Source organism: Miniopterus schreibersii, assembly GCF_964146895.1.
Source record: "Miniopterus schreibersii genome assembly, chromosome: 2".
NCBI classification, from domain to species: domain Eukaryota; kingdom Metazoa; phylum Chordata; class Mammalia; order Chiroptera; family Miniopteridae; genus Miniopterus; species Miniopterus schreibersii.
Genome location: NC_138102.1, coordinates 25,274,653 through 25,301,347, shown reverse-complemented (window position 1 = coordinate 25,301,347; position 26,695 = coordinate 25,274,653). Strand labels below are relative to the sequence as shown.

General features: G+C 52.2%; 2 protein-coding genes across 2 annotated transcripts in view; both read right to left on the bottom strand.

The window, feature by feature from the left end:
* Positions 1-882: 882 nt before the first annotated feature.
* On the bottom strand, positions 883-11,342 carry LOC308552401 (uncharacterized protein C13orf46; the record flags this gene model as incomplete). The annotated part of the gene is made up of 8 exons (XM_081127717.1): positions 883-930; positions 1,083-1,168; positions 3,442-3,509; positions 4,687-4,734; positions 5,827-5,874; positions 5,964-6,576; positions 7,194-7,245; positions 11,153-11,342. 7 exons carry the CDS (start codon positions 11,340-11,342, stop codon positions 1,102-1,104), a joined length of 1,086 nt encoding a protein of 361 aa, XP_080983843.1. The 3' UTR covers positions 883-930; positions 1,083-1,101.
* Positions 11,343-13,541: 2,199 nt separating this feature from the next.
* Positions 13,542-26,695, bottom strand: part of RASA3 (RAS p21 protein activator 3) — a 106,872-nt gene continuing 93,718 nt past the window's right edge. Inside the window, exons 18-24 of the mRNA XM_081129779.1 lie at positions 26,125-26,198; positions 25,158-25,264; positions 24,463-24,545; positions 20,725-20,933; positions 19,411-19,514; positions 16,486-16,669; positions 13,542-15,081 (exon numbers count right to left, since the gene is read on the bottom strand). Coding sequence (XP_080985905.1) covers positions 15,006-15,081; positions 16,486-16,669; positions 19,411-19,514; positions 20,725-20,933; positions 24,463-24,545; positions 25,158-25,264; positions 26,125-26,198 — 837 coding nt within the window. The 3' untranslated portion in view covers positions 13,542-15,005. The remainder of the gene's footprint in view (positions 15,082-16,485; positions 16,670-19,410; positions 19,515-20,724; positions 20,934-24,462; positions 24,546-25,157; positions 25,265-26,124; positions 26,199-26,695) is intronic.

Genomic DNA, 26,695 nt, shown 5'->3' with positions numbered 1-26,695 from the left:
TTGTCCAAGCTGCCTGTCATGAACAGGTTTGACCATGTGTGTGCTGTGAGTGTGCCTGTGCATATATGTACTCACGTTTGCATGTGAGTAAACAAGTGTGCGTGCTGGGTATGGACTGGTGGGATGTGTCTTACAGGAGGAGGCTGGGCCCACAATTCTCAGTCTTAAGCTGAATCACATGGAATTGCACATATTCACCCACTTGACCTGTGGCTCTTGGCTGAGATGCAGCTGGGTGAACAAAGGAACTCCAAAGCCCCTGGTCAAGTCTCCTTTGTGGGGCCCTCTGCTCCTTCCCATCCCATCCCCTGCAAGCAGCATCTCCCTGAGCCTTGATTTCCTCTGCATGGCCCTCCTGGCTCCCAATAAGGGCTGTGAGAGACGTGATACTGAGCCTCTTGCACCCACCTGCAAGAATGTTCTCTCCCGGCAAAGCTCAGCCTCCCAGGACCACCGGGAACAATGCCCAAGCCACTTCTGGGCTCCTCGAGTCGTCTCTCATTAGGGCAGGACCCCCAGATGATCTGGGACCAACTTTGTGAGTCATCACGGATAGCAGAGCCCACTCCAAGCCTGTGGGGGTCTGACTCTGCTTAGGGTTTCCTGGGATCTGAAGGGTCATGTACCTATGTCCTGGGAACACATGCAGTCTGTCCCTGAGCCCAGTCATGCAACCTGTCCCTGAGCTTGCCTCCCTTCCCCCATTTACATTTCATGGGACAAGATGCATGGGAGGAAGGACTGGGAATCTGACAAGAGCAGCAGAAGAGGGAGAGCATCTTTGTTCACTCTTTATTGTGTCTTTTTAAAAGATGGCATCGTGGCTCACCCAGTGGGTCAGTGATTCACACACGGGTCATCGGTGCCCTTAAAAGAGGTTCGAGTGGCATTTTTCAGGGTTGCTTGTCTGTGTCCCTCTGCATCTCCTGGCTGAGCCCAGGAGACAGAAGTAGAGACCTTCGATTACTGGCCAGAAAGAAGGAGTGGATCTTGAGGGGGACACAGGAAGCTGGGGGAAGGTTAGGCAGGCAACCTAGTCCCCTCTATTTTACTTCCTGACCCCCCAGGCTCCCCCTGCTCACCCTGGCCTGTCACCGGCTGCTACACACTCTCCTTCACCTTCTTTCTGGTGGAGTATGGAATGCAGCACACCCAGCTGGTCTTGGTCCTGGAGGCAGAGAGGAGGGGAGGGGGTGAGAGAGCAGCAGGCCAGAGGGTCACAGAAGCCTGGAGTGTGGAGCCCAGGCCCCATGCAGCACCCCTTCAACACCAAATGCATCGCACAGGGTCTCCACTCCAACCTCTGCTGCACTCCACTACTCAAGTCCCGGGAGCCAAGGCTTTGCCTCTGTAGCTTCAGGGCCCTGTGCACAAAACTGGATTCCAGCGCAGAGCCGGGCTTGCCTTCCCACCAGGTGCCCAAGGTTTCCCAGCCCACTGCCATGGCTTTTGTCCTCTGTCCTGACAGGCCCGAGCCAGAAGGGACCCTTGGACATGAGAGACCGTAAGGACTAGCTGAGCCAGGTGTCGCAGGTGATGGTCCCACATCCAGCCCAGCATGTTTCCAGAGCATCTCAACCTGTGCTTGTCTTCCTGTGGGGCGGCGGCTGGTGTTTCTACTTCCAACCAAGGCTGCCTCGGGGATGAAACGGCGGCCCCTTTCCCTTGGCAGGAACCACCATGGCTCGGTGCCAATACGTCCCACTGGGCTGCTAATGGGCTCCTGGCACGTGAACACCTGAACCCACCTCTGAGCAGGTGGAGGGAGAGGGCTGGACAGAGAAGCCTGAGCTTGCAGGTGAGCTGGGCAGCAGAACAAACAGGTGACTCCACCCAGCAAGTATCCAGGCCTAGCCCTCCAGGTTGGGTCCACTGCAGGCTCCTTTCCCAGTGGTCCAGAGGCCTCCAGTGCCCAAGGCTTGGTTTTTGAGTGCTGGCCTGTCTCACAGGTTCTCTGGGCAGCTGAGTCCTGGGGGTGATGGGCTGAGATCAAGAGACCAGGAAGGTGAACCTGGGATTTGTGGCCTTTGGGGCAGAAAATGAAGCCGCCAGTGTGGCTGAATCCATCACCATGTCCATTAAGAAACAAAGAGACAAAGAAAGGTCTTCTTAGGAAAAGACTATTATTTTAAGCCTAGATTTGAGAGCGTGACAGGGCCATCCTGATATCTCTCACATCATAAAAGCTGGTGTGACCAACTGGGTAAGTCGAAATTAGAAGAGAGATGGAGCTTCTGAGTGAAGATGAAATAAAACTTCCTCATGAAAACTCTCTCTTCCAATACATACAAAAGCAGAAAGTAGCAATAACAACACGGTCAAATAAACGAAGGGCTGTAATGCTATAAATACTCAGAACCGGTGATCCAGAAAAACGGTGCCCACAGAAGGCCCCATTTTCACCAGCGCCCCATCTGTGGGTCCCCTAGTCCAGCCTTTCTTCCGAATCTACATTCACAACCATGTGCCTGTGTGGGCCTCACTTTCCAAGAGGTGGGACTTGGGTGAGCTCCAACTTTTCTTCTTTGTCTCGCTATTCCACCTTATTTAGGTTATTTAAAATAACCTGGTATCAGTTTTACAAAGCAAATAGAGAACTTTTTCTTTTTAAAAAATGTGCAAACAACTAAACCAAGATATAAAATAGTTGTTAATTTTGAGTGGTGAGAAGTCTAATAAATTGCTATTTTCTTCCTTGTGTTTCTCTGTATTGTTTAAAATAAAATAGATCTTATGATCCAGGAGAATGAGGTTCGATTCCCGGTCATGGCACATGCCCTGGTTGCAGGCTTGAGCCCCAGTAGGGGGTGTGCAGGAGGCAATGATCAATGATTACCTCTTATCATTGATGTTTCTGTCTCTCTCCCTCTCCCTTCCTCTCTCTGAAATCAATAAAAAGACATAGTAAAAAAAAAAAAAAAAGCCTATTAAAAAAAAAGTAAAATAAAATATGTCCATGGGCCCTTGGGTGGCATAGAAGTAAGTACATCACCTTCTTCCAGCACCTTTTATGGCCTCAGGAAGTGGTGGGGCTTTGATGGCCCTACACAATCTTTACCCCAATAGGGTATAGGTGTCCAGGACACATGTGAGGGGTCCTTTCACTGCCTGCAGGACCAAGGTGTGTGACCTTTGCAGCCAAATTCCCAAACTAAGAAGCTGATACAATCCATGAGACAACACCCCACTCTCACCATCTCTCCTTCCCTTCTTTTCCTTCCCCATATTCTGGCCATTTTGTTGCTTGATGGGATGGGGAGAGTCTGGCTATGGAGTGAGGTGGAACTCAAAGCAAAGGTTGTGCCAGATCCCTTAGGTGGTTAAATGCCCCGTAGCCTGCCTCTCAGCCCTTCCAGCTTTGGTAAATGCTTAGGTCTACCACCAGAAATCATGGTAGAGGAAAAGTCTCCCCACCGCCCAGAGCATGAACCCATTACTCACTCATCTTCTGACAAATCCCCCATGTCCATCTGGGGCCGCTTCTCTTCTCTCATGGCACATGTGACCACCTGTGGGAAGTGGCAGAAGCACTTTAGGGGATGGGGTAGGGGAGGAAGTCAACCACAGGCACCAGGCTGGACATGCTGGATCACATGGGGGCATGAAGACTACACTGGCCCTGAGCATCCTCCCACAAGACTGGGCACCATCAAGTGGAAATTTCTAATTAAGAAACCCTGACAAAGGAACTGTGCCCTGGATATGGGCCACCATGACCTCTGGAGTGTAGATCAGGAGAGGTGGGCCCTTAGTTCCAACTTTGCCACAGGCTGACCCTCCTTGAGTCCTCAGAACCTGTGGTGCCCCCATGATAGCCTTGTCAGGAGTTAATAATCAGCTCTCTTCACTGTAGAGCATGCACTGAGGGCAAAGAGATAAAAGGTGAAATCTGGAAAAAAATAGCCCCAAGGCAGATGTTTAAATTTGCCGAGAAAAAAACTTCTAAAAAGATAACTGCTCACTACAGCAGAAAAATGGAAAAAGACAACCCCGAGAGGCCATTGGGCCAACCACTTCTTTTAGAAAATGATGATGATGTGACAATGATGATGATGATGATGATGATGATAGTGTTGATGTGATGATGGCGATGGTAGCGATGATGACAGTGATAATGGTAATGGTGGTGATGATATGATCATGGTGGTGGTGGAGATGATGATACTTAATACTGAAGCTTTCTGGGTACCAGATACTGTTTGAGGGCTTTAAAGAACAACCCTGGGGTATGGGCACTACTAAGATTCCCATTTTATATATGAGACAGCAGAGGCACAGAGAGGTATGGTGACTTGTTTGAGCATTTACTGGCAGAGCTAGATGTGGGGGCCAGGTCTCTTAATTTTTAAGCCTATGCCCGTTCTAACACCCCAGCATGATCTCACAGGAGGTTCTCTGGGTCCATGGGCAACCCAAGGGTTGATCCAGGCCCTGGAGTCTCTGATGGTGTCGGAATGCCTGCGAGTTAGAGTGACGGGGGATGAGAAAGAGGAGAGGGCGCCCTCTTGCCCCACAGGCCAGTGCTTAACACCCGGAGCTTTCTTGATGCTGCTGTCCCTGTCTTTGCCTCAGCCTCTAACACACACGTACATGGGGCCAGTTCCCTGGGAAAGCCTTGCAGTCCCTGAGCACAGGCATAGCCTATCCTGGTGGGTGATTTGGCTTTGTTGTGGGAAGGTTTTTTACCTCCTCAGCATGGTCTCCCAGATCAATCTCCACAAACATAGATGGTTTCTGTGGATGAAAACCAGAGACATGGATGACGGGTTTGGGTGAGCTAGAGAGGTGAGTAGACTTCTTGGGATCCTGTGAGGTAGAGTGGGCTCCTGATCCTGGGGTCTGAGCAATTACCACTGGGACCACCAGACACTGGCAATGCTCAGTGGGGGCTCCTGAGAAGTTGGGCAGAGCTGTTGGCAGTGCGGGTGGCAAGGTGTCTATGGGCCACCTTTGGAAGAAGAGGGAGAGGGAGGAATATGCCCTTCCCACTTCTCCCTGCTCACCTCCCATCAAATCCCTGAGACCCCAGAGAGTTTCTTCCACCTTTACCCTCTGAGAACCAAGGCCTCTGGGGGACAGGCAATGCCCAGATCTGGGGCAACTCCTCCAAGCCCACCCTGGACATGCTCAATTGGGAAGCATCTTTAACTCTGCCTCCATAAACTTACCTGGGACCCCACTTTACCAGGTTGTAAAGACTTGCACTAAGATGTGAAAAGCCCAGGCAACTCAGGTGTTGCTGCCCCAAGGTCTCCAATTGGGCACCTTGGCTCAGTCCAGAATGTGTTTCCAATGGTAGCACTTTAATCAGCACCAAGAGAAGTATTTGGGGTGGGTGAAGGACTCCCCAGAACCCCTGGAATCACACCAAGGACGATCTGTTGTAAATCCTGGTAAAACACATCCAGCTACCTCTCCATTCCTTACCACTTGGACTAAGAAGGAGAATGACGGGCACCTTCCCTCAGAAAGTGCCCTGTGCCAATTCCTACTATAGCACTGACATGTCTCTGGCCAATGCATCAGGGCCTGGGACACTGGGGTGTTTCCAAGGCCTGGGACTCTGGGGTGTTGCCTCCTGTCAGGGACCCACATGCCTTTAACAACTGTACTGTTCGGAATTAGGATGCCCCAGCATGAGGCCAAAAGCACAGAGTTTGGCCTGGAAGGCTCTTTGGGGGTCAGGGCAAGGCTTGGTCCAGCCTATACCATGGTCCTGCCAAGATGACTCAGGGCCACATGCCCACAGTGCACTCATGACTCAGGAGAACTATGCCTGATAAGCCTCTCCATCTGACTTCTGTCACCAAATTAAAAAGCTCTTGCCTCTTTTTCCAGAAGGTCTTCCAGCTTCATGGGCTTCAGCTCCTGTACCTGTGAAAAGACACCACAGAAGTAAATAAAGGCAGGACTCTGACCCAAGGGGACAGCAGTATATGAATGTTAAAGGACCAGGGCCTGACCTTGGCCTCCTGGATGCATTTGTCTGTGCCCTTATCATCTTCATGCTCCTCCTGGTCACTGGCCTCTGAGTAGCTCTTCACAACCTCTGGTTCCAACTTTACACTCTCATGGTCCAGCTTTCCACTCTCATGGTCCAGCTTTCCACTCTCATGGTCCAGCTTTCCACTCTCATGGTCCAGCTTTCCACTCTCATGGTCCAGCTTCCCACTCTCATGGTCCAGCTTCCCACTCTCATGGTCCAGCTTTCCACTCTCATGGTCCAGCTTCCCACTCTCATGGTCCAGCTTCCCACTCTCATGGTCCAGCTTCCCACTCTCATGGTCCAGCTCTATACTCTCATGGTCCAGCTTCCCACTCTCATGGTCCAGCTTCCCACTCTCATGGTCCAGCTCTATACTCTCATGGTCCAGCTTTCCACTCTCATGGTCCAGCTTCCCACTCTCATGGTCCAGCTCTATACTCTCATGGTCCAGCTTTCCACTCTCATGGTCCAGCTTCCCACTCTCATGGTCCAGCTCTACATTCTCATGGTCCAGCTTTCCACTCTCATGGTCCAACTTTCCAAGGGCACCCTGATTCTTTTCTTGCTTGTCTTCCTCTAGGTTAACCTGACTGTAGAAGTGGAACCAAGGGTTTTAGAATAGGTGTTGTGGAGACACAACTGCAAGATGACACCTTTCTCCCTCCTGGGCATTGGGCAGCTCTGGGAGCAGATCCAGCCTGGACACATAGGCCCAGAGGGACCTGAATGTGCAGGGCCTGCCTCCATCCTGAGGGCAGGAGGGTGGGCGGGTGGACAAATCAGATCGGGGGGGGGCGATGTACAGAGGTACCAAGGATGAGGCAGTGCTGCCCAGGTTGTTCCTGTCCATTCTACTGCACATCCAGACCTTCCCCAGTGTGAGGGTCCAGGCAGGCCTAGTGGTCTGGGATGAATCACTGCCACTTTTCTAAGACAGGTGCCAGCTCCAAGACTCTGGGGCCATGGTGCAGCTGGAGGGGCTGCCTGGGGAAGTGGGCGTAGGGGAGGGGAGGGGCTTACAACTCTGAGAACCACCTTGGTTCATCCTGCCTCAGACCTTCTCATCTGAGCCTCTGGGGTCCTCTCAGGACACCCCTGGGCTCCTTCAGGGCCTCCAAGTCTTGACCCTGGTGCTGGCCCCACTTCCCACCCCTGCCATCTCCTATGTCCCTAGAAAACCACCCCACTTGACAAGCAGTCTTCTTACCAGATGGTGTCTTCAGTGTTGCTTTTTAGGTCCTTTCCCTGGTCTTCAGATTCTGAGGAGGAAGGAGCAGAGTTTGTCAGAACACTTCCATCACATGGCCAGGGCCCCACAGCTCAGCCCTGCGAGGACAGATGGGGCCATCCCTCAGGGTGTTGGGTGCTGGGCTCTTGCTGCTTCGGGCACTGCGGTACTCATGACAGCTAGACTACTAATGACTATGACTAGAGCAAGCCTCAGTTTTTATCCTGACAGGTTGTCTCCCAATTCCCTGCCCCACAATATTCACTCTGCACAAGGCCCCACCCCACACACAGTCACTTCAGGATGTTTGTCCTCTCTAGGCAGAATTCGGATAAAGCATAAGGTATTGCCTTTACAATAAATGTGCAAGACCCACGGGGACCCCTTGAAGTCTTCTTGGTCGCAGCACAGTAGCCTGGAAGCAGCAGAAGTGAAGCACAGGGGTGGGGAACCCACTGGGCAGACCATTCCCCAGGGGTAGGGTAATGCAGCCCCAGGAGGTGGGACTTGAACCGCACATGCCTCATCCAGGAAACTCCTCTCCTAGCTTGTTCCTCCTCTGAAGAGCATGTCCAGGGGGTTTGTGTGTCATTTTTCCAAGGAAAGTGCTGACTGCTGGCCAGCTAGTACAGATCTTTGTCCAGGTGTGAGAGAGAGCTGTGCACCCAGGAGTTCAGTACCCTACCTGACATCCAGGGAGCTGTTCTTCCAGCCTCAGCTCATGTAAGTAGCAACTGTCATGAAGTAATTACGGTAACACTACATTTTGGTGACTCTGGCAGGATCAGAGCAGGAGCCTCATGAACTGTTTTCACTGAGCGCAGACTTCTCATTTCCAGGAGCTTGTGGACCAGAAGAGCCTTCGTGGAGTTATCCAGGAGTAGGTTCCCTAAGGCCTCTTTTGGACCTGTGAGCCTCCAAGGGGACTCAGGTCACAACATTGAAGGCTCTGTTTCTGAGTGGTCACATCTGAGCCTGGAATGGATGAGATGACCTGTTCCCTATAGTAGCTTCTCCTCCCCACAAGCAGCTTGGTTCACCTTTCCCCACCCAACACACACACACCAAGGGCCCCAGATGCAGGTGCAGCCTGGGGGAAATTCCAAAGCTTTAAGTAATACTTTTGATGGAAGGCCTGGCCAGGGCACCTCTGAGCAGCTCCTATCTTAGAGAATTTCCTTACAGAATTTGGTTGTTGGATCAGCTACTCCAGGCCTTCCATTCAGTGTTGTTTCAGCTTACAAGCTTCAGGGCTGAGACAATTGCCTGATAGAGGAGGTGATGGCCCGGTTCCCATAGGTGCCCTGTACCCTGCTCCTGCTTCTCTAGGGAGTCCGATCAGGCTGGTTCTTGCCTCCCCTCATGCTGTTCCTCCCCTGGAGCATCTCCCATGAGCCCTGTCATCTTCCAATGCCATCCTTCATAGGACCTGGGGGCCCTGCCCCGTGTTCAGCAACCTGCTCGGAGGGAGCTTTCCATCATGGCCAGGCCTTCCTGGTGCTCAGTACGTGTGGCCTTGGGCTGTGTCATTGGGGCATTTTCTTTGTCTCCAGCTGGTCTGAGTTCCCTGTGGGTAAGAACTAAGCCCTCTTCACCCTCTTTATCTGCAGCGCCCACACCAGCTCCGGGGACGCTTGCTGATCTGTGGCTGTGCTGTCCCCAGGAAGACACTGGCCACACTTGAGACAAAAAGCCCTGGAGACCAAGGACAGGGATTTGAGGGAGGGGGTGGGACAACTGTGTCTTCAGAGAATATTTTAAAACTTGGTACAATAGTCCCCACTTACACAGAGTTTCAGTTCCAAGGTCAACTGTCCTCTGAAAATATTAAATGGAAAATGCCAGAAATAGACAATTGTTGTGTCACCTGAAAATCAGCCAGTTTTAAATTGTGTGCCATTCTGAGTAGCGTGATGAAATCTCTTACTGTCCCTCTCCATCCTGTCCAGAATGTGACTTGTCCTTTTGTACAGGGTATCCACGCTGTGTCCGCTATCTGCCGGTTAGTCACTTGGAAGCCATCCTAGGTATCAGATCCACTGTTGTGGTATCGCAGTGCCTGTGTTTGAGGAATTCTTATCTTACTTAATAACGGCCCCAAGCACAAGAGTAGTGATGCTGGCAATTCAGATATGCCAAAGAGAAGCTGTAAAGTGTTTCTTTTAAGGGAAAAGGCGTGTGTGTGTGTGTGTGTGTGTGTGTGTGTGTGTGCGCGCGCGTAGGAAAAAAACATAGTATATATTGGGTTCAATACTATCCATGGTCTCAGGCATCCACTGGGGGTCTTGGAACGTATCTTCCATCGATAAAGGGAAACTATTGTAGGTCTCAAGACACCCCTCAGGCAGAAAAGGAGCAGCCCAGCCCCAACCTCAGATAAGAGGACCGGAATGATTCAGAATCAACAGTTTTCAAGCTGGGATTTAAAAATTGACTTCTTTTGGAAAATCTTCATCTGCCCACGAACCCATGTGCGCACATGTGTGTGTGCATGTGCTTTGTGTGTGCCTGTTTTACAAGACAGGGGGCTGTCCCAGGCAGATCTTCAAATCCTGTTTCTTCCCATTATGTATCTGGTAAGAAAAGAATCAGTAAAGAGAGACATGATTTTTCCTTCCCCCATGTTACGACGTGGGCAAGGCCTGGAGCAGCCTTCCTGGTGGTGGCTGGCGAGGCCTCCTGCTCTGCACCCCCCGGCTCTCAAGCTCCAGGGGAAGCTGAGCCCCCCAGTACAGCCTGGGTGCCCTGGGACCGGTGTCGTGAGACAATGCACCCCACAGAAGCCTTCCTGCCATCCATCCCATGGCCGGTGTTGTTTGAGACATGCCCTCTGTGTCTACCGGTAATATTTCCTAAGCAGACTCAGGTTGATTTCTTCTTTTTAGGAACTTTGTTCTTCTTGAGCGAGCCTGAGAAAGTGTTTTCATGCTCAGAGCTTGAAGGGAGCCTGATAAAGTGTGGCCATGCTCAGATCTTGAAGGGAGCGGAGGTGGAGGAGCCACACAGCTGCTGCCGCCCTGCCAGTGGGACCAGCACCTCCTCTTTCTCCTGAAAGAACACATCTTTGGATTTTTACACTAGAGAAGAATAAATGCGTTTACACCCCTACCTCTTAAAATCACCCCTAGGGCTTGAACAGGCAAGCTGTCTATCCCTTTTACTGTTCCATGTCTGCAGCTGACTGGCAACCTCATAAAAGGCCACCTGCTGGCTTGAACCCCCCAGGAGGCCAGACTGCTAAGTGCCCCAGCAAACGACTATTAGTCACCACTGTCCTCCAGCTGACTCAGGGTCCCGTTGCTCTGGGGAAAGTGCCATGAGGTGCCTCCAGGTGGGAGGGCCCGTGCTATCATTCAAGGCTCAGGTCCACCTAAGGACTAGGGCGTTTCAGGACCCACCCCCACTTCCGTCACACCATGGCTTCGCTTGGCATGTTTAGAAACATCCTGGCATGGCAAACGCGGCCTAACATAAGGTATAAACCTACACGCTTTATAATTTAGAAGCCACATTAGTGCCAAGCGTGACAGGCAGTACTTTCCCCCACAGGGTCACGGCCGACCCCCGGCCCTGGGAGGTGCTGTGGTTCCTTGATTCAGACCGAGGCTGGGCTCAGACCCACGCTATGAACCCGACACTTCCCGGGCTGGTCCTCCCGAGGCCATGGTGCTCTCCACAGGCCCGATGGCTTCGCAGGCCCACAGGGTTCCCAAGGTCCCGGTCGGTCCTCACCCCCTTCATCCTGCCCCCAGCAGAACTTCGCATTGGCCACCCATAGGGGGTGCCCAGCCCTCAAACTGGCCTCCCCGGAGCCCCAGGCTGGTCGTGTCTCCTGAAAACCTCAGTGTGTAGCGCTCGCAACCTTGGCCTTCAGGGTGTTTGGCCAGGGCAGTGGGGGGCGGGGGGTAGGCTGCTGGGCGCTGGGCTGTGGCCCCTACCTAGCTCCTTGCACAGTTTCTGGATGCAGTTCGGAGGGTCCCCCTTCTGGTGTAAACCGCCCATGCTCCTGCTCCTCTGGAATTCAACTGCCTCGCTGGTCCCCTTGAGGTGGCCGGCGGCCACCCCCGAAGGCGGAGCCACAGTGCCCGGCCGGTGCCTCCTGTGCCCAGTGGTGGCATCTTTCTCCATTCTCTACCCTCAGGGCTCGGGAAAGAAGAGGGACCCGGCTCTCGAGCACGGCCTCAGACGAGGGGCATGGCTTCCAACCTCTCCCAAGGTGAGCAGCCCAAGAGTGTGCCCAATAGGCTCCCGTTGCTAAGTGTCCCCTGTGACATCACCTATGTCAGAGGTCAGAGGTCATCCAGAGCAGTCCTGCACTCAGGCTGCTGGGCTCCCCTCCTTCCAGGCCCGACTGGCCTGTCCATCAGAGAAACAGAGGAAGAGGGGCCAGGCAGGCTGAGGGGACAAAGGTTGGCACAGACCAAACATGGCCAAACAGATGAAGGACTTGGAAGTGGCGGTGGGTGCTGCGGGCACTTCGCTGACGGTGAGGTGGTCTTTCTCTGTTCCCTCCATAACGAAGGGATTCTCTGGGCTTCAGAAGGCAGGGCTATCTGGGGACAGGCAGGTTTGAACTGCACTGACAAAACCCATTTAAATCTGCATTTTCGGTCTGTATTAGTTTGCTGGCACTGTCGTAACAAATACCACAGCCTGGGTGGCTTCAACAGTTTCTTTCCGGATTTGGAGGCCTCTCTTCTTTGTGTGTGCAAGGCTGTCTTCCTGTGTTCTCACATGGTCATCCCTTTGTGTGTGTCTGTGTCCGAATCTCCTCTTCTTATTAGGACACCAGTCACACTGATGACTTCACGTGACCTTAACTGCCTTTTTAAAGACCCGATCTCTAAATACAGTCAGTCTGTGGTACTGAGGTCCCCATGTCCCCCAGCGTAGCCACATGAGTTTTGGGGGACACAAGTCAGCCCATAACACAGCCTAAAAGAAAATTTCTGATATCCTACTTGAGCACAGTTTTTCCCCTCCAATTATCCAAGACTTTGGGACACAAATCACAGTAGGTGCTTTTCCTGAGCAACTAACTGGCTGATTGCACTTGGGGAGTCATGAATACTCAGAATGAAGCAAAAGTGGCTCCCTATTCCACCTGCACTTCCATCCCCTCAAATTGCTTATAGCATCTTGGCTCACAGGAGCCTCAGGTTACTGAACCAAATGGCCAGTGCAGGGACAGACGGGGTGCCCACCTACTGAGATGTTCCTCAGAGGCACCTGCTCCAAGCCTAAAGGCTCTTGGAGAGTACAACCAATGAGAGTCACAACAGTGGGACGCTTAGGGACAGCTCTTTTCTTCAGGTAACAGGTTTTCTAGAGAAAGAGCAGGTGAAAACAGAAAGCCAACTGTGACCTATCACTGGGGGGTCCTGAGAGAGGGGCTTCTATTCCCATGTTCCCCAGCGTCTCTTCCTTTCATCCTGCCCACATCCTGGGCCTGGATGGGAATCTGAGTCACCCCGGCCCCCTGGAGCCGTCCTGTGGTCCTGCTGTGGATGCTCATGTCTGGGCTGATGCCCATGGTCTCTCACCTCATAGGCACCCTTGCAACCCCCACCCAGCCCTCAGCTGCCCCTGCCCAGAGCAGGCCGGAGGGGCCAGAGAGAAGCATCGACAGCAGTTCCCTCCCGAAGCCCATGCCCCCAGGGAAGGAGGCTGACCACCATCGTCCTGAGTCCTGTGGCTGCAGCACCCCCAGAAATGTCCAATTCTTCTCAGAACAGCTGACCCAGGTTGGAATTTTAAAAACGACCAAATGAAAATCAAGTGGAGAAAAGAAGGAATAAGGAAATGAGAATATGCATGGGGTCTCACCCTAGAGCCCCTGTTGTGCATCTGGCTCCTCCCTCTCCCACCTTCCCCTCCAGGAGGGACAACCACTTCTCAAAGGCACCGAAGGCCTGTCCCCCTCCTGCTGCTTGTCTCTGGGGAGGCTAGCCTGTCTGGTCCTCAGGCGCGCAGCCCACTGCTGTGTTTTCAGGGGGTAACACAAGCCTATCTTTCCCACCTTCCTTGAGCTGGGGCCCCCATCTCCACCCACATTGGAGGTTCCCAGCAGAACACCTTCCGATGGCCCTCACAGTGCCAACCACACACCTTTCTATCTGAGAGCGTCATGGGCCCCAGCTCAATCCAAAGCCCCACTACTGGACCTCTCAGAGGCACCTTACCTGTCACCAGGGGGGAACCTCACCTGTCATCAGGGGGACCTCGCCTGTCATCACAGGTACATCATCCAGCTCCCCACCTGCCTGGCTCCACCACACACACGTGCAATTATCAGTGTGCACTGCTGGGAAACCAAGCCAGTCCACAGAAAGAATAAAACGTCTGTTTTAATTGGCCAGTAAAATACATCACAAATCATTAGTATCTTATAAACAGAACCATTAAGTTACAAATCCATGTTAAAAATTGCAGTCCGGTGCAGCCTAATAGCCGTGTGTCCCAAAGTTTATTTTTTGCATCATATTCTCCACCATTTTTGTGACAATTTATGTTACTATCTGCCATCTAGATTGAGTCTGAAGGACAGTACTTGCAAATAAGAACAGAGATGGGCACAAGGGCACATGGTCCTGTGTGTTTGAACAGTGCTTTCCAAAGCCGGTGCCTGCAGCTATGAGGACTGTCTGGGAAGAGTCAGCAAACAGCTCCCGTGGGGCGTCAGGAACCCCCCCACTCCAACAGAAAGCAGCCCTCGCTGCGCTTCTAAGGGCTTCATAGAAACACAGTGCAATACCACTCCCGGGGGCCAGGGGGCGTCTGCACAGCCGAGCGCCTTCCATTTCAAGTTCAGGATTTCTTCCCTTGCTCCGTTTTCTTTGGAGGACCTGTAACTAGCTTCCATGAGATGCAACACATTCCCTTTTCTGCCATGGCACCCTCCCCTTTAATGAGTCCAGGTTTGGATGTTCTGAGTTATTTCATATCAAAGAGCTAATTAAAAATGTTAAGAAAAACAGCCTGAAAATATCGCGCATTTCTATTTTTAAAATCTTCCCCAAACTTCCACAAGGGGTGGAAAATGTGGATTCTGCTTTTAAGCCCCACTGACTGCACAACAACACAACTTGTGCCTGAAGTGGGGCCTGGGTGGACACCCAGCTCAGCCTGTCAGCATCGAGGGGTGTCTGCAGGCTGTGGGCGCATCTCAGCAGACAGCAGGGTGAGGCTTTAACCTCCAGGAGAAAAGTCTAGAACTCACTCCCTCCCCAGGAACTCTCTGCAGAAGAACCCTGTACCCCCCAAAATATCAAGAGCATCCTCAAATTGGGATCTCCATGCAGGTCTTCACATCCTCACCATAAAACTGACCCTCTAGCCAGGAACACCACCAATACCAAAAGCTGAAACCAGGAAGCCACCTGCCCGTGGGCGCGGGGACAGCAGGCTCACAGGGAAAGAATAATGCTCTGAAAGCCCCGCTGTGCTGAAGCAGAGGCTCCCCGTGCAGGCGCTGCAGAGACCAGCAGAGGGAGCAGCGCTCACAAGACAGAAGCACTCTCTCTGCAGTGGGCGAGGCGACGCTGGCACCTGGTCCAGAAAGGCCAGCTCAGGGCACCTGCCCACCGGCATGAATAAAGTGCATGGCAACCACAGAAATGGCCCTGGAGAGTCTCAGGAGTTCCATGAGCTTGACACTTGTCATCTATGCGAGCAGAGGAAGTGTGGGTCCCTTTGCTTCCTCGCTCTGCCTTCTTGTCTGTCTCCCTCCTTCGCAAAGACTGTGGCCTTCCTGGTGCAGCTCACAGCGCTGTGCTGGATGTCCTCCAGGCTTTAAATGGAATGGGTGGAGACCTCTGACTGCTGCCTGATGTAGCTTTGAAAACTCTTATCTCCAATGGGGTGTTCCCTGCAAAGGGGAGATGGGGGAGAGGAGAAAATGAAGAACAGCCCCTCCATCACCAGTGCTCATCTGCGCTTTTTAAAAGTCTTTTTCTATGTATGTGATGTGATTCTTTGTAATAAATATGAAAATATAGACAAGCAAAGGAAGAAAGAATTAGTCCAAAGCTGCCTGTGGAGTCACCCACTGTGACCCTGGACACAGTGAGTAGGTCATGTGCACACATGTGATCATGTGTATAGAGCATTTGCACAGACCTTGTGCATTGCACCCACACGTATGGAAGCCCTGTGCTTGACGAGGGCACGGTGCCGTCTGCTGAATGCCTGGTCCCCAGGGGTCACAGGTGCTCAGTCCTGTGAGCTGCCTGAGTGCTTACATAGCTGCTACCACAGGAAGTAGGACTGAGCTTCAGGCTTTCAACCTGATTTACCATGTTTAATCAGCGATGACATTTTTAGAAGGTCACCACAGGCTCTCTCGACAGAGGGGTATTAAAGGGAATCTGGAATATGTTTTGACTCTTTATGGAGCCAGGACAGACTCTTCCAGGAGCAAAGACAAATCAATGTTACCTGAGAGGTGCTCGCTGGGTGCTTGGCACATGTGAGCAACCTGGTCAAAGTTTTCTCTCTCCCAGAGCCCCTTCACTTCCTTTCCCAGAGCAAACCCACACCCTACCAGGAAGGGAGGGAGGAGGAGGACTCCTTGTTATGTGGAGCTGCCCTGTCAGAGGCTGTGTGGGTGGTGGTCTCTGCCATTGTGGTCCATAGGAATACCCATTGGACAGGGAAACTCTGGCAGAGATGCTAACAAGGGTAGCCCCTAAGGACTGTTCTAGTACTTTGTGCAATTTAACCCAAGTTCCGGCAGTTCCTGAGGCTCTCTTACCCTCCATTCTTAGAGAGGCAGGAGGCAAGCAGCTTGGTTGAACTGCCTGTGGGCGCAAGGCCAGCAGGAGGTGGAAGGGACGTGGGCAGACTGGCTGAGTCTGTAATCTATTTACCCCCACCCCTCCCTTACAAGACACAGATGGGGGCCAGTCCAGAGCTGGCCTCAAGAGAGAGGGAGAAAGTGCAGAACTTGCTGGGGGCAGGGATGCTGGCCCAGGAAAGCCTAATTTTGAAAGTGAATGAACTGGGGAGGCAGGAGAGCAAAGGGACAGCAGCAGAGTCAGGAAGCAGGAGGGGAAGAGGGAGGTGCTGCTCCCAGGTCACTGCCCAGAGCGCTCTGGAGAGTAAAGTGAGGCCTGCTCTGAGGGACCCAGGAAGCCTGCGCAGCCCCCACACCGACACAGGTGGCTCTAGGGAAGGGCCAGTACCCTCCTCCCCAAGGCAGCTCCTTGCAGTCTCTTCCCCAGCTCCCCACACCCGTGCTGAGACTTCCCAAGCAACTGGGCACCATACTCACTGGCTCCCATACTTGGTCTTCTTGAACTTGTCCCTTTTATACTGGGCGTGCTCCTGCTCCAAGGTCCCGACCCTGGCGATGACCTGCTTCAGTGTCTTGTAGGTCTCTTGGGGGTCGTCGATGATGAACGTTGAGTATTCCTCTTGCTCAGGGCCGTCGTACACAGATCTGCTCCCACAGGCCTCTGCGGGGTTTTGGGACAGGGCGGTCAGTGCGAGGGGAAGACCCAGACAGGCAGCTTCCTGGATTCCTCAGAAGCAGCCTCCTTAGGAAAAGGCTGCCCATTCACAGGTAAATGCCCAGAAATAGAAGCCATTCCCACCAGTCTGACCACCCCTGAGCACTGGGAAAGCCAGTGGGACCAGAAAGCCAGGGCCCGGGACAGAGGTCTCTGAGGGTTCAATGCCCCAAATGCCAAGGCCCAAGGCCCCTCTCGGACCAGCCCTGCTCCTGGGTGGCCTGTGCCCATCCACACACCACTGGCTCCTGAAGCCAGAAACAGCAGACATCTGTCTGCTCCTGGGCCAGGCTGGCTTGAGGGCCTGTGGGATCATACACGGTCAGCCTGGGAAGATGAGCTCCAGGACGTCACCTCTTGGCCAGTCTGTGCCAGCAGTTTCCTAAGACCTCCATCACCCCCACCTGCTCAGCAGGTAACTTCTTCATCCAGCACCTCACTCCTGCTGAAGGCCACGCTGCACGTAGCTGTTACTCATCCACAGGAAACATCCACATACCTAAACTGGAGCAGCCTCCCCTCCTGTCCCCAAACACCTGGTCCAGGCCCCTCCCATCTGTCCCCAGACACCTATGCTGGACCCTATGTTCCAGGGCCACAGAGAGACCAGGTGGGAAGACATGCGCTTTGCAGGGTGTCTGGCCTAGGTGAGCCAGCATCAGGAGGGCTCCTCGCCTCACTGTATTCTGTTCATTACCACAGAAAGTTCTGGTGTCCACTTTACTGTCTTTATGATTCTCAGGGGAAATCTCTCAATTCTAAGAAAAATCACAAGTCTGTGCAAAGAAAAACTGAAAAGATGTAAAATTTCAAAGAAAAAGGGAGTGTGACAGAAAGATAAGGGGGCCTAAACATGAAGAGGAGGGAGGAGCCCAGGAGTCCCCAGGGCACCGTGAGGGAGCTCAGTCTTTTCCCCTTTTACGTGAGGCAGAGGGTTAGGTCTCTGGAGCCAGAGTGTCTGCATTTCCTCCCCAAAGACACTGCCTGTAACTGCTCCACTTTGGGCAAGTTACTTAAGCTCCAGAGCCTCAGTTAACCCTTCTGGGAAGTGAGGACACTGGCCCCCCGAGTCTCCTGGCCCAGGTCTAGCAGAAGTATGAGCTGTGGTTGCTGCTGTCATAAAGATAGAGGGAGAAGACAGATGCAAAAAAACATCACAGCCACCATGGATGCATCAAGAGAGCTAAGACTTGAATAAGCAAGTGTTTATGAAGCTTGTTAAAGAAACAGAAACAAATATCTCTCATTGCCAGGACAGGTGTCTGCAGCTTTCTACAGCTTAGATGCAGAGGAGGATCCACTGAAGGCCCAGCAGGAGGGACGAACAACGGCGATGGTAATAAGGATGACACAGGTGGCCGAGACCCAGCCCCTCTCAGCGCTGGGCACTGTGCTCATTGTTTCACGGAGTTTATTTCAGCCAATCCTCAGATTAACTCAATGGGTTGGTGGCATTGCTGCCCCATTTCACAGGAGAGGAAACGGGGCTTGCCTGGTGCATGACGTGCCAAAGCTGGCTCTGAATCGAAGCCTCTAAATCCTGGAAATATTCCATCCCAGGGCACCAAAGAGTGTGGTCTGTGAGGGTGAGAGCCGGGGAGTGACCTGGGAGAGGCCCAGGCCCTGGAGGAGATCCGAGGACTAAGGGTAGGCGAGTGGTTTTAACTGCTGAGACCCTGAAAAAAGAGGGTATCTGCATATATGCATAACCCGTGGACACAGACAATAGTGTGGTGAAGGCCTGGGGGGTGCAGGGGGGAGGAGATCAATAGGGGGGGAAAGAGGGACATCTGTAATATTTTCAACAATAAAGTTAATTTAATAAATAAATAATTTTTTTAAAAAAGAAGTCCATAAGCCACATATCAGATGTAAAATTCTTGAATGGATCAGTAAACGGATTGTGAAATAAGTTCAGGGAGGCAAATATAAAACATCAACTAGAAGGGATCATGATAAGCACACTGCACTTCCTATTTAAAATGGTTTATAAAACCAAGACTTAGGGAAATGCCAAGAGTATGTGCATGCTGATTTCAGCAAGGCAACTGATACCCTTTTATAAAGCAGCCCAGGAACCAGATGCAGTGCTAGATGATGGGACAGTTAACCGGGTGGTTTATGCTGACCATCCACGGTCCCAAGTACAAAGTTGTCTCCCAAACAGATGCCTAACCTGTGGAAAGCTATAAAGGATAACACCACACGTAGAGCATGGAGGCTCAGAGGGGTTCACAGGCATATCTTGGAGATACTGCGTGTTCAGTTCTAGACCACTGCAATAAAGCGAATGTTGCAATAAAATGAGTCACACTAATTTTTTGGTTTCCCAGTGCATATAAAAGTTATGTTTCACTATACTGTTGTCTAATAAGCATGCAATACCATTATGTCTAGAAAAAGCAATGTACATACCTTAATTAAAATTATTTTATTACTAAAAAATGCTAACTATTATGTGTGCTTTCGGCACATGCTAATCTTTTGCTGGTGGAGGGCCTTCCCTGATGTTGATGAAACGTAGTCTCTGGGAGTTGCAATAAAGCGAAGCACAGTAAGATGAGTTCTGCCCATACTTTCCCAAGTCATCGCTGCAGGAAGCTCCATGTGTCGCTAGGACCAGAGTCAGGTGTCCTCAAAGCTGCTGTGATTGATGTGACAGAGAAGGGACCCTATCCTGTCCTTACCTTGCATCTTCTCCAGTTTGCTCATGTACAAGTTGAACAGGGAGTAGATGCGCTCCGTCTCTCGGTCCCCATCGATGTCCAGCTGGATGTTTGCTGGGAGGCCACTGCCCGAACACAATGAGAAGAACAGAAAGCACAATGCTTTTAATCATGATATTGATTTTTTTAAGGATCACTAAAGACGTTGGAGTGATCCAACTTTGAACTTCTCCCTGATGGGGCTGGGGCATTTGTGTGTGGTTTGTGAAATAATTCACGAGCACGGAAAAGTGACCATCCACAGTCTGGGAGGCCTGGAAGTCTCCCGGCACCCACAGACCTGCCAGGACAGCACGCACACAAGGCAGATTTATGTTGCTGTGAAAAGAAATGACCCAGAATAAAAAAAGCCCTGACAGATGCACGTGGGTCATGTGCCCTGACAGGTCAGTTGGCTGCCCCAGGTAGGGACAAGCTGGTCCCCTCTCCTTCCTTAGGCTATTGAGGGCTCCTGCTCCTGCCTGAGGTACAGCAACAGCCCCTCCCCCAGACACAGCATCTAGACTCTCTAGGGAGACAGGATAAGGGCTCGGTCACAGACTCCTGGGCGGGACCCAGCAGGGACTTATCCCCAGTCTTAGCTGCTTTGTCTATGAAGCTACATTTCCTATTCCCCCCTCCAAGAGAGCTTTGGGGGGATTCGTCACATCCACAATCACAACAAACAGGAGTTGTCACTTTTCTCACAAGTCACATGGGGCCCAGGGACCGGCCAAGCTTGAGTCACCAGGCCTCCTTCCAGGACGATGGAGGTGAGCCTCTAATGACCTTCAGGAGGCCCAGCCAATGATGGGGCTGGAAAAGAAGGGCTGCCTCGGTTTCCAAAGGAGGGGAGGTGTAGATTGGAGAAATCAAAGGGGGTCGAATCAGGAAGATGGAATACTTCCACACTCTTCTTGGGAAAAACAAGACAGCAAAACCAGCCCCTAAGGGTATTCCCTCTGCATGGGGCCCCCTCTTTCATTGCCCACCCACTCCCCAAGGATGGCTCTGACCCCTAGTAGAGAAAGGAGAATCCATGAAGGCTCAGAGCTCCTGCCAGTCTACACAGAGTCTTCATGAGGATGAGCCAAGGGATGCCCTCGGGTGGAGGCTCCTGGACCATGTAGAGAACAGCCTGCGTGTGTACAGTTTGCCAGGTTGGTGGGGACTGAATTTTAGCCCCAACTTGACCCCTTGACCAAACTTCCCTGAAGGGTGCACAAGCCGGATAACTGTGCTTGGCTACACTGGGCGGCTGGGAGGGTCCAGGAGGCTGGGAAGGCGCAGACCTACCCAGTGCAGGGGGAGCAGCCGGGGGCCGTGTCCGAGGAGGCCCTGCAGCACAGCCAGTGACCATTGAGGTAGGCGGAGGGGTGGTAGACAGTAAGGCGCTTCTTATTGCACTGGCTCACTTTGGTGAGGATGTCAATCCAGGCCTTGGCCTCCACACAGTTGTTGGCCTGGATGTACAGCGCTCGCTCAGGCTGGATAACCTGGAACATCTGAGGAGAGAGAATGGGCTCCAGGGACCACCCCGCAGGAACCACAGGGGTCATTATCTTCAATGCCTACAAGCTCAGGGACTACAGTGGGTGCCAAGGGCTTTCTACTGGCACTGAACCTGAAAACAGAAGCCAAAGCCCTTCCCCTGGGGGACACAGGAGCAGCGGGAGGCATGGCAGACTAAGGAGGCCAATGTGACTCAGCTGGTGACCCATGGTCAGCCTGGCCAGGCACTTCCTTTCCTGGGGTGTCGGGGTCTCCATTCAAAAAGCAAGAGTAGCACTGCTTATCTCGCCCATGGGGCCTCCTAAAGCGCATCAATGGACTGGTTTCTTTGGATCCCTTATGTTTTAAGATGGAGTGGGCTTCCATGCAAGGTACGTCAGGGTTCACCCGGCCCACCCTCCTGCCCTCATCTCCAGATCTGCCTCCATCTGAAAAGCCTCTCCCTCCCCAACTAATCACCCTGAGGACTCTCCTTCCTTATTTCAGGCAGGTGTTACTTCCTCCAGGAGGTTTCTTAGAGCCGCCACTGCCTTTCCTATTCATTACCCATTCAGCGAACATTCCTGAGTACCAGGTACTGTCCTAGGTCCTGCGGACACAGTGTGGGCATAGTTTCTTCCAGCCAGCAAGATAAAGTGAACGCCAAGCGCAGGGGGCTGAGGGTGCAGCCCAATGGGGGTCAGGTTAGTATAGAATGCTCAGAATAGACGATCCTCCAGCCCAGATCAGAGCATGATGAAGAGTTAATTAGGCTGAGTGGGAAAAGCAGGAAGGACAGTGTCCCGGGCAGCAGCACAGCAGGTGCACAGGTCCTGGGGCAGCAGAGACAATAGGTGCAAAGGTTCTAGCACAACAGGCAGGGTCGGGTGCTCCCAGCAGGAGCAGGCCAGCTGCACACAGAAGGTGGGGTTTACAGGGGAGGTGGGCAGGCAGAGCTCTGGCAGGTTCTCACACTGGACTTGTCAGAGGGCATGAGGGGAGGCCAGGAGTCAGGATGTCAAAGAAAGATGACAGTGGCCTTTTCTAAGGGGTGGTGGTGTGCGCCAAGAGGAGAAAGGAGCAGGAGTCGATGATTCTGGGAGAGGGAGTTGTGAGTCCAAGTTGCTGAGTGAATAGTCAGGGCTCATTTGCAGAGACCCCCGTCCCAGTTGGCACAGACATGCTCGGAGATACGGGCCTCAGACTGCACGGATCTGTGTATGGCAGATCTGTGGAGGAGAGCCGCCGCTAGAAGGAGGCATTCTATCCTGACTATCCTCACAGGCTGGCCCCTGAACAGGGCTCAGAACACAGCAAACCTTCAAAAACATCTCTCAAATGGGACAGGCCATGAGCTTAGTAGTTAGCTCCATGGGAAGCTGGCTCTGAGGAAGGCAACAGGAAAAAACAGGCTGATGAACAAATGATGCTAAAATTAGGGAATTATTCTAAACCTAAATTAGGGGCCTGAAGGAACAAAACAGCTCACAGCTGCTTCCAGGACATTTTCTACACTTGTGTCCTTCCGTGGATGTCTGGGAATGCCGCTGGCTGAGGGTGCAGCGTTTCCAGCCCCCAATCTGGGTAGGGTGAGGCACAGACACGCTATAGGAAGCTGCCTGCAAAGGAGGAGGGCCTTCCAGCTCCTGGAGCAGGTGAGATGCTGTGAACATTCCTCAGGTCCAGGGAAAAACCTACATCTGCCATGGGGACTCTGCTTGCCCAATAAATGGCCTCAAATAGTTCTAGGGGGAAAGACAAGGAGCCAGAGCAGGCCCTGGATGGTGTCGCTCAGTTGGTTGGAGCGTTGTCCATACATCAAAAGGTTGTGGGTTTAATTCCCGGTCAGGGCACATACCCAGGTTGTGGGTTCAATCCCTGGTCAGGGCACTTATGGGAGACAACTGATTGATGTTTCTCTCTCACATCGATGTTTCTCTCTCTCTCTCCCTCTCCATTCTTCTCTCTCTAAAAACAATAAAAACATATCCTCTAGTGAGGAATAAAAGAAGAAAATAGAGCATGGAGAGCAGGAGCTGCTGTCTGCTGGCTGAGAGTCGAGGGTGAGGCCACTTCCTCCATCTGTCCAGCAGGCTGGGGAGCCAATCTCAGACCCAGACAGAGGTATAAGCACCTTGTAACTCTTCAGCCTTGGACCAGCCAAAACAGACTCACAGTGTCCCCCACAGGCCCAGTGTGGCCTTAGGCACCTACTGAATACTGGACCATTGAGTTGTGTCAATGAATGGGAGGCAGGCAGACACAGGAGAGGGAAGAGACGAGTCGGGTTCCCTGTCAGCTTCCGAGAGGTGAAGCCTCACTTGAGGTCCTGTTCTATACACCAAGAACCTGGTGTCTGTCACTGAGCCTGATGAGTGAGGAAAGCCACTGGATGTAGAGAGGCAGTGAGCAATGGGCCGAGATGCTGTGTAGAAACAGGCCCTCCTCCCAGGGCAACAAGACTCCAGCCTCTGAATAAAATAGGGCCGTGGGAGTCCTTACAGTCCTAATAAATGAACCAGCCTCCTTGGGGGAGAAGAAAAAGCTATGCACAGTAGAGAGCCAATGCAAAGTAGCGAGAGAATGATGGAGTCAGAAAGTCATCGTCGATGGGGAGAAGTTGAGAAGGAACAGGACACAGACCCAGGCCAGTGTATCTCCTACGAGTCACTGACTAACTACGAGCCGGGCCTCCTGATAGGATGCACCAGGTGACACAGGGCCTCTGAGATTCCTGACAGAACACATGGCCCAAACATGCCCAGCAGAACAGCTGACACACCCAAACTGGGGGATGTCCACAAAAACTGGCTTGTATGCTTCAAAAATGCCAAGGTCACAAAACAGGTAAAGATTAAGGAGACGACAGAGAAATAAGGGACCGTGTGGCTCTGGATTGTGTGCCAGCCCAGGGAAAAAAACCAACAGCCATAAAGAATGTTATTGGGACAACTGCCAAAATTTAAATATGGACTGTGGATTAGTAGTACTATTGCATCAGTGTTGAGTGTCCTGACTTTGGTAACTGTAGGAGATTATATAAATGTCCTTGCTTTTAGGAACTACATGAAAATATTTACATGGTGCAGGGGAAAATATGTACATGGAGAGAGACAAGGAGACAGAATGAAGGACTGTGCTCAGCAAATGGGACAAAACCAGTGATTCCAGGTTAGGGGACATGGGAGGTCCTTGTTCTAGTCTCGTAATTTTTCTGTAAGTTCAAAACTAGATCAAAATAAAACGTTTCAAATACACTCCACACGGTCCCAGAACCTGCCCCTGGTATCCTTTAACAGAGGGCCCCTGGACCCCTGGAGCCACCAGGGAGGCCATCTTCCTGCAGGTCTTGCCTGCCCTGGCCCACAGGTAGGGAGAGCCAGGCTGTTCTGCTCCAAGGTCAGATGCAAAATCACACAGCGCCTTGTACACACCTAGCTCATGTGCCCCCCCCTCCCCCCAGAGAGCAGAGGCAGGGGAGGCGGGTGCTAGCGGGAGAGGAGAGAGATGGCGGGGAAGAGTGCCTGGAGATGGGGCACTCACGTTCTTCATCTTGAAGGACTCCTCCTCCAGCTTCTCCACTGCCAGAATGTTCTCGATGGGGATGCTGTAGAGGGGCGGGTCTCCTGTAGCACAGAGGGGTTAATGAGCAGCAGGCCCAGAGGCAGGTGCTGGGTTAGGAGGAGGGTTAGGGTCTCCCCTCTTTAGGTGAGAAGGCTAAGAAACTGACATGCCACAGGCATGAGGGGCTGAGGGGCAATAGTCAGAGAAGGCCTGGGAATGGGTCCTTTGTGTCCACAAAACTGGGCCTCATGCTCTCCCTCGCAAGAACACCCAGTACCCACATCCATCATGACACTAAAGCCTCTCGTCACACTGTCTGTAGGAACCACGTACCTCCGTTTTTATGGGGAGAAGTTACTTTCTCAATATTCCACGCTCTAAATCTGACCACTTCAGATCCAGAAGAACACAGGCAAAGAGGACAAGACCATCACTGCCCTCCCTGTGGGACCCTGATTCCTGTCGGGGCCCTTCCCACTCCCCACCAGGCCACACTGTGGATGTCTCCCCTGCTCTGCTGTTTACAGAAACTGCTCACTCTGAGGCACACACCTTCTCTGCTCTTGGTTTCACTCCAGAAAAGCAGACCGTAACCCCAAATGGGGCTTAAACAAGGCTCTGGTCCCTCAGAATAAAGACATGAAAAGAAGGAAAAGGCAAATTTTTCTTGTTACCTTTGCTTTTCTGGTAGGTGAACTCATGATTTGTCAGGCGGAACCACCTTTTCTTAAAGTTCTTCATCCCAAAGCGTTTTCGTCCTTGTGCCCTCTTAATCATGAACCTGTTGGGAACAGGACACGTGGATGGGTGAACGTCCCACACGGCCCTCCCCATCCTGCAGCCCAAAGTCACATCTGCAAAATCAAAACAACTCACTACTTTGGAATCTGTGATACCCAATGCAGACTGTGGATTTTCAGTATCTTTTGATTTTATTTCCAAGTGATGGGATTAACAAATCAAAAGGCATGCCTCTACTTTAGAGAAGTTCAGCCCTGTGCTGGTGCTAACTTTAAATTACAAGCTGGTGATGACTGTGGGTGATGACTGTGGGTTATTAGACATCCAACAGAGCAGCCACCCCTCCCACCTCCCACACTGAAAATACTGACAAGATGATCTTAAAGAGCAAGCGCTGGCAGCAGGCTCACGGACACACAGGTGTGCTCTGGAAAGCAAAGAGCAGCGATGTGGAGCACCTGCTGTCTGCTTTAGTGTCTCCTGACAAAAGCTTCAGGAGAGAGGCTGATGGGGGGAAGGCAAGGCCTTGAACTCAGGTGCGAATGAGCCAACTGCGCATGAATGCCTGACTATCAGGGGTCATTCAGTACCCCATTCCCCTTTTCTCGCAGGGACGGGCATTTCTCCACTGTAAATTCAGCAGAGAAGAGGCACAGAGAAATGAATGTAAACAACACCACATTTAGACATGCCCTGCGTGCAGTCTTGGGGAGTTTGAGAGTGGTGGACTAAGGCCTCACTTCTTCCAGGCCTCAACAGCCCGAAAGGATCTGGGCTGCCTCTGACCTGGGAGACCACTGGCCCCAAGGGCAGAGACGCCCCACTTCATGGCTGAGACAGACTGGGAGCACCGCTACCTGCATTTCTCTCCACCTGCCCAGTGGCGCTCGCCAGCCTTACCCTTCCTTCAGCAGGATGGGCTGCTCCACGCTCTTGGGGTCTCTTCTCCCAGAGGACGAGATCAAGTCTAAGAACTGAAGTGGGAAAGAAACAAGGCTATTAAAAAGGGAAATGACATGCTTGAATACATTCATTCTTACATATAAATGATGCTACAGGATGCTTTGTGTCCCCTTCTGATGCCAGGAGAGAGAGAAGAATCTGGGAAGCAGGTGCCAGGGCAATGGGTTCTGCTTTGAGATTTCACAGGGGCTCTGTGCTGGTCTCCACTGTGGCTAAGAAGCTTCCAGCCCCCACCCCGACCTCCTGCTGGCTCCTCCAGGGAAGGTCTCATAGCACCCCCAGCTGGAAAAGCTGCCAGACTTCATTCATGTAACACCTGGAGGTCTACCTGCCTTTTAACAGGTGACTCCAGAATGCATCTCTCATGGAATTTGAAGTGTCCCAGGCCGCCCTCCCTGGCCATCTTCATCTCCCTGTGGTTTTGCTGGGGTGGGGGCTCCCTGCTCAATTCGACTGTCCCACAGCCTGTCTGGATTCCTTCCATCAAACTGGTGGCTGCCCCCAGCTC